Source organism: Grampus griseus (genome assembly GCF_964374135.1).
Source record: "Grampus griseus genome assembly, chromosome: 10".
Taxonomy (NCBI): domain Eukaryota; kingdom Metazoa; phylum Chordata; class Mammalia; order Artiodactyla; family Delphinidae; genus Grampus; species Grampus griseus.
Window position 1 is genome coordinate 78,637,741 of NC_139004.1, and position 13,217 is coordinate 78,650,957.

The 13,217-nt window shown below is 49.8% G+C and overlaps 1 protein-coding gene across 1 annotated transcript in view; it reads right to left on the minus strand.

Annotated features, from left to right (window-relative positions):
- Window positions 1-13,217, minus strand: part of PRICKLE2 (prickle planar cell polarity protein 2) — a 337,241-nt gene that overhangs the window by 36,153 nt on the left and 287,871 nt on the right. The window contains 1 exon segment of the mRNA XM_082664750.1: window positions 7,609-8,481. Coding sequence (XP_082520876.1) covers window positions 7,609-8,481 — 873 coding nt within the window.

Below are 13,217 nucleotides of genomic sequence, written 5' to 3' on the forward strand. Positions count from 1 at the left end.
GGGAGAAACGCTCCTGCCTCAAATTAAATATAAAAATGTTTCGCATTACAAGGATTTAAAAACATTGCAGACATTCTTGGCAAAGTGGGCTGTTCCAGTTGTTACTTCAGATCCTCACACTGATGTTTTCTCCTCCTTTTCCCGTTTGCCAGAAATGCTGAAAAATTACCCCATTACACCCTAGCAATCAATACGCCCCTGTATGATGCCCCCAAGCTTCTCTTGTCAAGGTATGTAGGTGATGCATGTTAAAGTCGTGGACACACACTACGTATAAAACCGGTAAGCAGAAAAGGTGTGTAGTACACCACGGGGAAATACAGCCATTATTTTGTACAATAACTTTAAATGGAGCATCATTTATAAAAATACTGAATCACTATGTTGTACACCTGAACTAATGTAATATTGTAAATCAACTATACTTCAATTAAAAAAAATAATAAGGGTGTGGACATGCCACAACAGTGCAACACTGATCAACGACAGCAGGAAGCCTCTCTGCTCCTACTGTGCGTCTGCATATCCAGGCCAGTGACTCGTGTACTTTCTGCTAATGCTGGCCTGGGTCAAAAATCACAGAGCAGGCAAACTTTGATCCATTTTTATGTTTTCAAATCGATCCTCTTCTGTCTCCTGAGACCGTTCCCCCAGGGCACTGAAAGCTCTGCCAATTTCCTCTCCTAGGTCACCATCACTTGCATCCTCTTATTTCAGTCTGTGCTCTGTCTACACCTTGGGGGCTGCCACCTTCACCTCCTCTCCTGGCTGCACGGTCCTGGATGGCCTCCTAATGGGTCTCACTGTATCAGCACTTGCCCTCTTGCAATCAATTCCCCACACAGCAGCCGGAGCCATCTTTTCAAAATGCAGATCTGATCATGTCACTTCCCCTCCCTGCTGGCCTGAAACTTCAAGGGCTTTCCACTGTCCTTAGTGGAAAGGCCCAAACCCTTAAAATATCTGAAATGGTTCTGCACCATCCCCCTGTGCCTTCCTTCCCAGCCTTACTACTCTCTGTGCGTCACCCAGCCACAGGGCCTTCTTCCAGATCTTTATACTTGCCACACACTCCTACCACAGGACCGCTGCACATGCGGACATGCTACCTGGAATGCTCCTTCCCCTTTACCCCTTAAGCATCACTTTTTCCGGATGCCCTCTCTGACCTCCCTAACTTAGCTATAGCCCTCGTTGTATACCCTCCTAGCCCCACATTTACCACTGATACAAAATTATATGGTACAATTAGATGGTTACTATGTATTAAACTCCATTAGACTGTAATGTGCAGGAGGGGAAGGCCCATGTCCACTTTAGCTCAGCACTGCATCCCCGGCACCTTGAACAGGCCACGGCACCTACTAAGAATAATCTCTAATAGTAACGTAGGGGGTGTCAGGCATTGTCCTAAATTCTCTGTAGGAATTAACTCAGTTAATTCCCACAACAACTCTACAAGGCACTGCTGGCATTCCATTTTAAAGATGAGGGCAGTGAGGGAGTTCCCTGGTGGTCTCGTGCTTAGGTTTTGACACTTTCACTGCTGTGGCCTGGGGTTCGATGGCTGGTTGGGGAACTGCGACCCCGCAAGCTGTGCAGCACGGCCCCCCCCCCCCCCCCCGCCAAAAGATGACAGTGAGGCACAGAATAGATAAGCTAGTTCTGCCTAGCATAACATAAGTATTAAACCACAAAGACCAATTTCCAACTGGCCAACTGGTCTACAGCTCATGCTCTCCTTCATTCTGCTGTAACTCACAGAGGGAGGCACTCAAGTCACATTTGCTGGCTGAATGAATGAATGAACAGAAACCACCTTTCCCTTTCCCTCACTCCCATCCACATCTGCAGTTCCTTCCTATAGGTCCCAGTTCTCTCTAACCCAACCACTCCTTACAGAATCTGGTTGATCCTCAAGAAATAGCCCTATTCGCAGCCTCTTCGCTGTCAACAGGGCCCTTTTTTGGGGACCAGCTGAAGGTCTCCAGCTGTCCTCTGGTGTGGCCTCTGCCTGAGGCAACCAGTCTCAATTCCAGCTCTATTCACCTGCCCCAGTGAGACTTGAATCCAGACCCCAACCTGCTCTACAACCGCGGTCTCCGCCCCATCAGTGCCTCCTGCCCAGATGCCAACCTCCAGATGGTCTGCACGCGTCTCCTTCATCTTTCCTGCGTCTGACCCAGGCACATCACCTCGGACAGCCACCTTTGCCTCTGCTGTTCACCTCTCATTTGAGAGCTTCCCTCTAGCCCTGCCCGAGCCTCACAGATATATCAGCAAACCGGCTGCAACAGGGAAAGGAATCCTTGTCCCTTCAGTGAAGAGCCGTTGTGCCAATCTCCTGATATGAAGACGACCCTTCCTGTGAGGATGCAGGTCAGAGAGGTTAAGGGCAGGGACTTTGCAGACTATCACACCCGGGCTCAGGTCCTGGCCATCAGTGGTGACTGGAGGGAGGTCATGACATCCGTGAACTTTAGTGTACTCAACTGTAACATGGGTATAATCATCAGACTTATCTCATAGAATTGTCATGAAGATGGGAAGAGCTGTTATATATGAAGTCTTTACCATGTGACATCGTAGTCAGTGGTCTACTACGGTCATCACCACTGATCACCCACATAACCATCATCCGCTTCTGCCATGACACGGTGGTCAAGGGCACAGGCTCTGGGGCTAGAACACCCAGATTTAAATCCTGTTCCTCCAGTTCCAAGTTGTGTGGCCTTGGGCTACTTAGCCTCTCTGTGTCTCACTTAAGTCACCTGTAAAACGGAAATAACTGTATCTACCTCACAGGGATGTTGTGAGTTAGTTCCTGCAAAGTGCTTAGAACTGCACCTAGTACATGACACACACACGTGGCAATGTTAGTTGTTGTTGATTCTGTTATTCCCATTTCTAATACTATGATCACCCGGGTTGCAAGTGGCTTTAGAGGCATGTTTAGGCCATGGCAGGGTTAAAGAGCTTCTGCAAGACTCCAAATGATGGGGATGCAAATGGTGACCGTGCCCGCCTGATGCACTCTGTGTGAGCAGAATGGATGGACTGTGTTTGCCAGGGAGGAGGCAGGGACAGTACACTCCCACTTCTAAACCAAACCGGAGGTGTCGAAGGCCAGATCTGAGGCTGGCCAGCCGCTGGGGCTACCTGCTTTTCTAAGATCTGTTCTAAGGAAAAATGCTGCCCACAAAAAGATCATGCTTTGTGCCAGATTCAACACTGCAGACTTAGTTAATTACAAGTTACTGGCCATAAAAGAGGAAAAAAAAATGCATCATTCTGAAATCTAGCTTTCGCTGCAGAATCAAGGTGTTTTGACTAAGACTTCGGTGACACGTGCCTTCACTCATAGACTGGGATTCCAGGGTTTGAAGATACACAGATAGTTCAGAACACTGCCTTCTCAAAAGACTACTGAATTTTCTAGCAAAATCTGAGTGCAACAGTGAGGGTCGGCAGCAAAAGGACCGCTTACCAAGCCTAGTCAACACCACATCCTTGGTGATGTGTGTCCGGCACAGGATGTGAAGGGCTATTTAGGGTGCGCTCCAGTGATGAACAATGAAGCAGTGCTATGAATATTAGCTACCATCTCCCTTCCACACTGATGTGTCTGACACATCCATGGAAACACAGGGGCACAAAATGCTTTCTTTAGTCCCATTTCTCACACTCTTCTCAGGCTGGTTAAGAAAAAGAGGACCCACGGGAGCAGGTTCAAACCTAAAAATGAGAACCTGCACAGCTGCTGGATGCTGGGAGATACCGAAATCCAAAACATCCCTAGAGGCCAAAACCATGCACCAGTGTGTTTGGGATGAGAGAGAAATAATAATAATAATAAAAAGTAGCGGGTAACCATCAGAGACAGCCATATGTGTCAAACACTATATTCACAAGTTTACAAAAACTCGTTTCCTTCTACAAAAACCCTACAAAGGAAGTATTATTATTCACCAGATTCCACAGATGAGGACACCGAACCTTATGGAATTTAAGCAACTTGTTCAAGGCCACACAGCTCCTACATGACGAAGGCTGGATGTGAACCTAGGGAGTGTAACTCCAGAATTGGCACTCCAAACCGTTAGGTTAGAATGTGACAAACCAGAGCTCATGAGAGAACCTCCAAAGAGACTAATAATGGGGTTGAAACTGTGCCCGGCCTAACAGCTCACTTCCTTCATCTGTGCTGTCCATAGGGTAGCCTCTAGCTTAGCTAGACATGGTTATTGAAAGTGAAATTGATTAAAATGAAAAGAAGCTTAAAATTCAGTGCATGGCTAGTGACCACTTGAAATGTGGCTCGTGCAGCTGAGGGCCTAGAATTTTCATTTTATTTCATTTCAATTAACTCAAATTTCAACAGTCACACGTGGCTTGTGGCTACCGTATCAGACAGTGCGGATCTGAGCAATTTTTCTCAGCTCTATCAGACATGGTTCAGGGCTGTTTTCCAAAAATCTCAGTGACAGAGGGGCACCTGTTGCTTTGCCCAAGGATTCGTAGAAAATCTCAAGGATAAGCAACCCGGCCTCTTCCTTAGGATCGGAGACCGTGTGTTCTTCAAATGTACCTGTGTGGCCTTTCCAACATTCTCCAAGCCCTAGATCTCCTCCTAAGTTACAGTGTGAGGACAATAAAGGCAGAACAGACAAACCCAGGAACAACTGCTCTCAGACAGTGGTCGCATCGGCACCAGCAGGGAGCTGGTAAAAATGCAGGTTCCTGATTCATGAAAAAGACTCTGACAAGTACAGCTTTCTGGTAACTGACTATACTGCTGAACTGAATGAATAAGCATTTTCAGAACTCTAATGGAAAACTGATGCGTTCAAAGTGCTAACAAAAGATCGAGATGAAAAAAAAATTAATTACATGGGACTGAGTGAACTGATGAGGATGATTATAATTTTTGTGACTTTCTGTTTGAATAAAAAAAAATAATGCAGGTCCCTGGACCCCACCTCTATTGGCTCTGATACACCGGGCCTGGGGAGGAGGCCCTGCAGTCCATGTTTCAATCAAGCAGCCAATGATTCCCATGCAGGTGGTCTAGCTTTGAGAAGCTCTGCTTCAGAGTGTGAACCACACATTTATCTCCTGGCCTCTTAAATAATTATAGCATATAAATAAATCTTCTGAGAATAGCACAAACTGGGCTGGGAGCCAGGTGGTCGTCACTCTGCACTAATTGCTCACTTCTACGACAGTAGGCAAAGTGCTTAGTCACCAACGCCTCATTTTTGTCATCTGAAACATGGGGGTAAGGATATCTGCTATCTGTCCTCCAGGACAAAAGAGAACACAGCTGTGAAAGCATCGGAGGGGGATGAAAATTAAAAACGCACCGCATAGATATCCTACAACTCAGAGACACGTTTTGCTTGTCCAGCAGAGAGTTCCAATAGGTTTCACATTTTAAAAAAAATCCACGTTTTTAACTTCTTTGGAAAAACTGGAAGATTTGACAGCATGGGGCTCAGATTAGGTTGGTACCCTGGTGTGATTAAGAGCACTGCTCTGGGGTCACATGCAGAAGTTCAAATCCCTGTTTAAAAGCTGGGTGACTGGCCTTCCCTGGTGGCACAGTGGTTGAGAGTCCGCCTGCCGATGCAGGGCACACGGGTTCGTGCCCCGGTCCGGGAAGATCCCACATGCCGTGGAGCGCCTGGGCCCGTGAGCCATGGCCACTGAGCCTGTGCGTCCAGAGCCTGTGCTCCGCAACGGGAGAGGTCATAACAGTGAGAGGCCCGCGTACCGCAAAAAAAAAAAAAAAAAAAAAAAAAAAGCTGGGTGACTTAGGGCAAGTCCTTCAACCTCTGTGTGCCTCAGTTTCTTCAACTCTGAAGTGAGAATTTTAAGAGCACCTTTCTTAATTAAGTGAGTGACTATTTATCAAGTGCTTGGAACAATGTCTGGCACATGGCAAGAGCTCTATCACTCTTAGTTGAATAAATAAACATCCCTGCAAGTGGCAACAAGATCTGGGGCTAAGTGGTGGCCGTCCCTCCATCCAGGGCTGATGTGCATCAGGTTGTCACAGTCTCCACCCAGACAGACACATTAGACTCTGGGAATCTCTACTGTAAGGGGCAGAATTGCATCTCCCTCCTCGGTGTCCTGCCAACAAGGGGCAGAGACACTTAGTGCATCTTAGAGCAGCATTTCCCAAGCTATCTGTAGTGAAGGACCAGTTTTCTTAGTTTTCAGTCCATTGTGGCGGCCTGATATGGGACCGACCTGAGCAGGACTCATACCCAGCACTTGCCACAGACAACTCGCCCGTGCGTCTACAACGCCCTGAGTGGTCTGCACCTGGACCCGTGAGACGAGCCCACTGCATGTGCACTTGGATGTCCCAGCAATGTCAGACTGCTCTAAGAGTTTCTAAACACTGTCAATTTCAGTACTCATCTCGGGGTGCACTGCGGACAGCCCCGATCCTCAGGTTACACTTTGAGTAGTGGCATCTTAGAGGACACTGACATCGCCTTCACACGTACGGAAAACAGCTGGAAAATTTGGTTGGCCAGAACAGTCAACGGAGTGTCTGTTTGTCTGTCTCTCCCAACACTTCTGTCCTTCTCAGCCTGCCTGCCTTCTCCTTGTCCATCCCCATTTCTTTCATCTTTATCTACACATTAAAACCAGCTCCCGGGCTTCCCTGGTGGCGCAGTGGTTGAGAATCTGCCTGCTAATGCAGGGGACACAGGTTCGAGCCCTGGTCGGGGAGGATTGCACGTGCCGCAGAGCAACTAGGCCTGTGAGCCACAACTACTGAGCCTGCGCGTCTGGAGCCTGTGATCCGCAACAAGAGGCCGCGATAGTGAGAGGCCCGCGCACCGTGATGAAGAGTGGCCCCCGCTCACTGCAACTAGAGAAAGCCCTCGCACAGAAACTAAGACTCAACACAGCAAAAATAAATAAATTAATTAACTCCTACCCCCAATATCTTCTTTAAAAAACAAAAAACAAAATCCGGCTCCCTAATGAGATACTGGGGTTCAGGACAGCCACGGAAGCTGTCATGGATGCTTTGATGTCCCAGGCGGCACCCCGTTTCATGAGTACCCCCCTCCAGCTCACTGCCACCCCTTCTCCTGAATGTTGCCTTTGGCTGACGGGAGCTGTCTTGCCCCCGTGCCCACATCCACATCCTTATCCCCAGGTCACTCTCCAGCAGCCCTGGGCCAATAACTGACACGGTGATGCAAAACGTCAGCCCCCTTGTCCCAAGAAGGAACCAACCATGTGGTACAACTCATCCTCCAGAGACCCCTGTGGGCTCAGGCTGAAGCTAGACTCCAGCCCAGACACCATTCTTCACTTGGCTCCTCCCCCCGCCCTAGCCTGTTTCTCTCACTCCCCTTCCTTGGGAGCATGTCCTCAAGACATCACAGGCACCCTAATCCCTGCCTCAGGCTCTGCTTAAAGGGAATCCAGTCAAAGACAGAAGCCATCGACACTTGGGTTCACCTTCCTCAACGACCTGGCGGATGAGAGCACATGGCGGGCACAACGCGCAAACCTTGAGGACTGGCATCAGGTCGCCCCGAGAGTCCGCTCGCTGTGTTCCAGGTAAACAAAACTTACCTGTTGTGTTAGACAGGGCCAGCGATTCCATGGAGCCCCGCGGGGTCTGCTCTGTGGGCGTCATGTCCTCGGTATATTTCAGTGAACTGATGGGATGACGGGTCCGACACTGCTGAGTGGACATGCCCCCTTCCTCTTCCATCTCCTCCTCATATTTGGGGACTTGGATGCTGCCTCGGTTTTCGCTGAAGCTCTGGCTGGACATATCACTGTAGCTCTCCTGGGACCTCAGCCTTCCCGGGTAATAGTCTTCTCGGCATTCCTTGATGAAGCTGCCGCCGTGCCCCTTCATGGCCAGCGATGAGCTCCTTTTGGGGTTGCTGAAGTGCTTGGGCCACATGTCGGGCTGGGCCCCGGCCCCTTGCCCTCCCGGACTGTAGGAAGTTCTGATGTTGCACTGGCTGAGGAGCTGCAAGGGGCTCTGCGACTGGTTCTGCTCCATCTTGTTCCCGTAATGGTACGGCTCGTCCCGGCTCCTCCAGATGGGGTCCCGGTTGAGGCTGGGTGTCTGGCTGGACAGGCTGAGCAGGTCCATCTGCAGCGACAGGGGGTCCACGTCAGCCGACAGCCGGTTGGAACTCACCTGCAGCTGGCTGTGCTGGCTCAGCATAGGCTCTTCGGTCTTGCCCTTGTTCTTGCCGATTTTGGCGCTGCGCCGGGACTCCTTGGCCCGGGCGTTCTGGAAGGCTGAATCAGAAGAGTCAGAGCCGTTGGGGTCCTCCCCGGCACTGCAGGCCCGTGAGCAGAAGATCTGGCCTTGCTTGGGGAGGAACGGCCGGCCCAGGAGGGACTTCTTGCAGTGAGCACAGCAGAAACAGGTCTCAGTGGCATGCCAGTGTTGGCCGTCATAGGTCATTTGACCTTGGTCGATCCCTGGGAAAAGAAGAGACATGAAGAGGCTGACGAGCTGCTCAGAGTTATTACGTGACGACATAAAACACACAGCACCCTGGTTTGGCAGAGGCTTCCAGATGCAGCAAAATAAAATGTCAATAAATCAATGATCAGGCCCCCGTGTAAATAGTAGTCATGTCCTATTAGGACAGCCCCCTCGTTCTACCCAGTCAGGTCCTTCTTAACTCATTTGCTCTGAGTGCAGAGAAACTAAATCCAAATGGCCTGTCCATGAATCCTTCCTCCTGGGGCGCGTTCCTCCAGATAAACAGCAATAATGATACTAGGGTGTGAGAAGCACTGCTTTAAATGCTTTGCGTGTATGTAAACTCACTTAACTTCTCAACTGTACGAGGTAGGTTTCTAATATTACGTCCATTTTTCAGATGAGAAAACAGAGGCAGAGGAGGTTAAATAACTTGCTTAATGTAAAGGAGCTAGGAATCATAGATGAGATCTATACCCAGGAAGTCTTGTTCCTAACCATGACCTCGATAATCATCTTTCAGTCTACTCAGGGGTCTGCTCAAACGGCAGCTCCATGGAGAAGTCTTCCTGTCCATCCTAAAAGCTACTCTCCACCACTCTCCACCCTTACCTGCTGTATTTTCTTCACAGCATGGATACTGCTTGACACTGAGCCACTACATATGTGCATGTGTTAATTACTAAAAGTGAAGTTGTACGATGAAGTTTCTGGGGTATCTCCAGGAACATGGCCTGGTACATCGTAGGGGCTCTTCATGTGTGGAATGGATGAATGAATTGAATTCCATCACCAGTGCCTGGCATTCCAAAGGGTAATTACTTTAGCAGTTTAGTGGAAAGGAGAAAAGTGGACTTCAGCTCACAGTAAGGAAAAACTTGGATGTAGTCTGTCAAAGACATCACCTCACCATAAGCATGCATATCCTTTGCGTAACTTCTGTCCCGGGTCCGGGCTGTGTCTCATTTACATAACATTGTTACACCTGCTTCTGGGAACCTCCCATAGCCCCTGTTGTGTCTCAGAGTCTCTTCTGCCCTCTTCTGGTTACAGGACTTAACTTCCCTGTGGGACACCATCTCCCTGCCACCCTTGGGCCATGAGCTTTGGGCAGGGCTAAAGCCATACCTGGACCAGCACTGGCCAGTAAAAACACCATATCTCCCAGCCCAGTTACTAGTTCAAGGGTGGGCACCTGACCTGCACCAGGCCAAAGGGAGAGTCACCTGGGACTGTTGCTAAGAGAGCGACACAGGGAGACTCTCTTTTGACAGCAGCTGCTAAACGGGCAGAATGGGAGCCGGGAGCTGTGGGACCTACCTCCCAACCTCTTGTAGGGAGAGCCTGAAAATGCAGACCCAGCAGTGACTGTGGGATGGGAAGGGACCTCTGCAAGAATCCTGACGCCTAGCGATCAATGCCTCTCCCGAAAGGCAGTACCAATGGGAACTTTCACCTTTGGTGGCTCGAGTCCTGAGTCTGAACTTTCCAAGAGTAACCTCTAGATAACTGTCTAGAGAGGCTGTGAACAAGAAACAGGGGAAAGGAGAAGGGCAAGAACAAAAGGCAGATGGCGCAGCAGCCTCTCCGGGCCCTCCCCATGTACCCCTCACTTCCCTTTATGTCCCTGGAGCCCAGGGAGAGAGAAGCGTAAGGTAAATTCTTCTCCTAGGAGCTCCTCCCTGAACTAAGGGGTCTCTGTCTATTCAGGAATCAGGCCTTAGGGACCAAGCGGGGACTTTTAGCAGGACAGGAGCCACCACAAGGGTCACTCCAAGATCAGAGGGACACTGAATCAACTCCCTTTCAGCACCGCATTCCCAGGAGCAGTGAGAACGGGCAGGGGAGGGGCTGGAGACAGCAGGCGCAAAGCTGGGGCTCCAGAAACATTTTCTCCTCCGTCAGGCTGCCGGGGGAAGCAGGAGCAGGCAGCACAGGCAGGCCGAACTCCCTGGTGAGGCATCAGGACTCGGACAAACGCAAGCTCAAATCGCAGCTCCGCGCCAGGCCAGCTGGTTGTAAACATGCTGAAGCCCGTCAGCTTGGTTCCAACCTTGGCTGGGCCGCTGCTGGGCTGTATGACCCTAGGCAAGTGGCTTCACGTCTCTGTGCCTGAGTCTTCTCCACAATAAAACAGGGATAATGATAGTACTTACTTCAGAGGGTTGCTTGAGAACTAACTGAGTTAAGATGCAGTGAGTGCTCTGCTAACTCTTCCCAGCCCTCTTCTTGAGATTTTATTAGGTCTCAATGCCTGCCTCCCTCTCTGCTCTGAGGGCCGCTACCTGGATGCTGTCCAAGAAAGAACTCTGAGGCTGGCTCGGCCCTCCCTCCCCTCTCCCCTGTTCCCTCTCCTCCAGAGAGCTTCCACTGACATCCCAGCTGCCCTGGATCCTCACTGTGACCTCCAACTTAGCACAGCACCCCAAGCAGCTGCAGCCTTATCCACTGCCTTTCAGAGGTGTGCGGCAAGTCCAGTTCCTACGGGCTGTCCCTCCACCAGCTGCCTCCCTGTGCTTCTGCGAGGAAACATACTCAGATGCGGCAGCAGGGGCCTAGTTCTGGGGATGGGGGCCTCACAAAAGGCCGGGCCGCGGTAGGGAGAGCGGAGGGGGAGGCATGTTCCAAAGCGGCCCAGCAGGCAGTGAAACGTGGCCCCTGATAAACATCAACGATGTCAGATGGTGCTCTGAACTGCTCCTGAACTCTAAACATCTGGAAAAGGGCTCGGCCGTTCCACATCTAAGCGTTCCTTTTTTATTCCCTCCCTAAGCCCTTTAAGTACTTCTCTGAGGGTGTATGTGTCTACTGCTGCTACAGCCTCGGTATGTTTATAGGACTATTTACTCTGCTGTGAGCAGGCAAAAGTACCGTTGCCCTGGCAACGGCTTCCTGCTGTAGGGTCCGCACTGAGTGGCTGTATAAATAGGGAATATTTGGATAATACGGTCAGAGCAAAGCACCCAGACACTGTGGTATGTGTGATATACAGAGCATACCCTTTCTCTGTTGCAAGAAAAGTATGTTGTACAGAAAAGTGGATTTAGGAAAAGAAAAATGAGGGACAGCATTTTAACCACAGCAGTGATAATACTGCAGGCCACAGTGGTCCCCTTTTCTGATAAAGCACTGATGCCTTTTTATGGCTTTCAGAGGGAAGGAGAAGGGAATGCCAATCAAAGCTAAAAAGAAGACAGAAACAGAAGAAAACAGGGAACTTCTGAGGTGTACATGCTGCGGTGACATATTTTCTCTTGTCCAAGCTACTGAGCAAAAATTCTAAGTGGCAGTTTCTGGAGAGGCTTTTAAGCCTCGATGGAAAGGGACAGAAGAAATAGAAATACTAACAAGCAGGGGGTATGGCTGCCACAGGTAAGTTGTCTATACTCAGCCGCTCTCAGCTGAGCAGGCACCTCCCTGCAGACCCAGAAGCCACGGTGAGCAGTGCTGGGTCAGCACCATCACACCACTTCCCCTGATCGAGTCCCACCCCTCGCCCTTCCTCACCTGCCCCACCACCTGTCCAAATCAAGCTCATTTCCTAGCTCTTAGAATAAAGGGAGGTATGTCTGTTTAACCTCTTTGACCCTGTGAGAAATGCATCAGGCTGTGAGGGGGGGAGGTTTTTAGGGGTGGAGGAAAGGGGATTTTCACAACACCCCAGCTCCCAGAAGGGAACGCTGCTGGACCAAGGTTGGCACAGCAAGGCTCCACCCTGGGCCTGGCAGGGACTCCAGCGCAGAAGGGCTCCACAGAAGCGGGCCTGAGTCCACGGGATGGACTCAACGACAAAGGACCACTAAGCACACAGCAGGTGTCTCCAAGCGGGGCACAACAGGCTCTCACACTGATTATCTCCGTATCTCCCAACTACAGGTAAGAAGCTGGCAGCCTCCGAGCAGACTTCTTGGAATTGCACAAGCCACAGGAAGATCAGGCTGCTGGTCTCAAAGACATTCATCTGCCGCCAACTTTTTTTTTTTTCTTTTTAAAGGGCAGCCCATTCTCAAGGTGCCAGAACAGGAAAGCTGAATAAGAAGCTACAGATGCAGCACGATCGGGAACAGCATGGAAGGGCTGAACAAATCAGTTACTTGAAAAGGGAAAATGATTTTCACCATCTCATATCTGCCACTTCTTTGGGGAGTTTATAGCTTCTGAGCTATTTGAGGTTCTCTCACTTCGTTTTTGGCTGGGTCAGCTTTCGCTGACTTTTTTTTTAAAGACATGCGTGCCAGAAACCATTTGGTTTCCTTGACTATCTCTTCCTACCACGAGGACTGCTTTGTTTCCTCCCTCTGCTGACCCCCGAGGTTTACCGAGGAGGCTGTGGAAGACGTCTGTTTACATTTTCCCCTCATATCTTCCTCTGAGACCTCTCCTCCTCCCTTTGGTAGTGGGACTATATACCTTGGGGGTGGGTTTATGATTCAGGCAGACCAATGGGAACTCCCTATTCTTCTCTTTCCAGGGTGGAACAGATGACCAAATGAGGGGTTACAGCATTCCTATCTGGAGGACCTGACTTGGATATTGGAAAAAACACGATCCCATCCTTTTAGAGAATACCAATGCTAAGACTAAGTGTAGCTGGGGGGGTCATCTTGGCCACCTTGTGAAGGCAGCTTGTTTCCAAATGATGTCAAGAGAAAGCAAACTGAGCTGAGACACAGAGGAGAAAAAAAGAACCAGACTTTGAATCCTTGAACCATCCTTAACTGAAACCAAT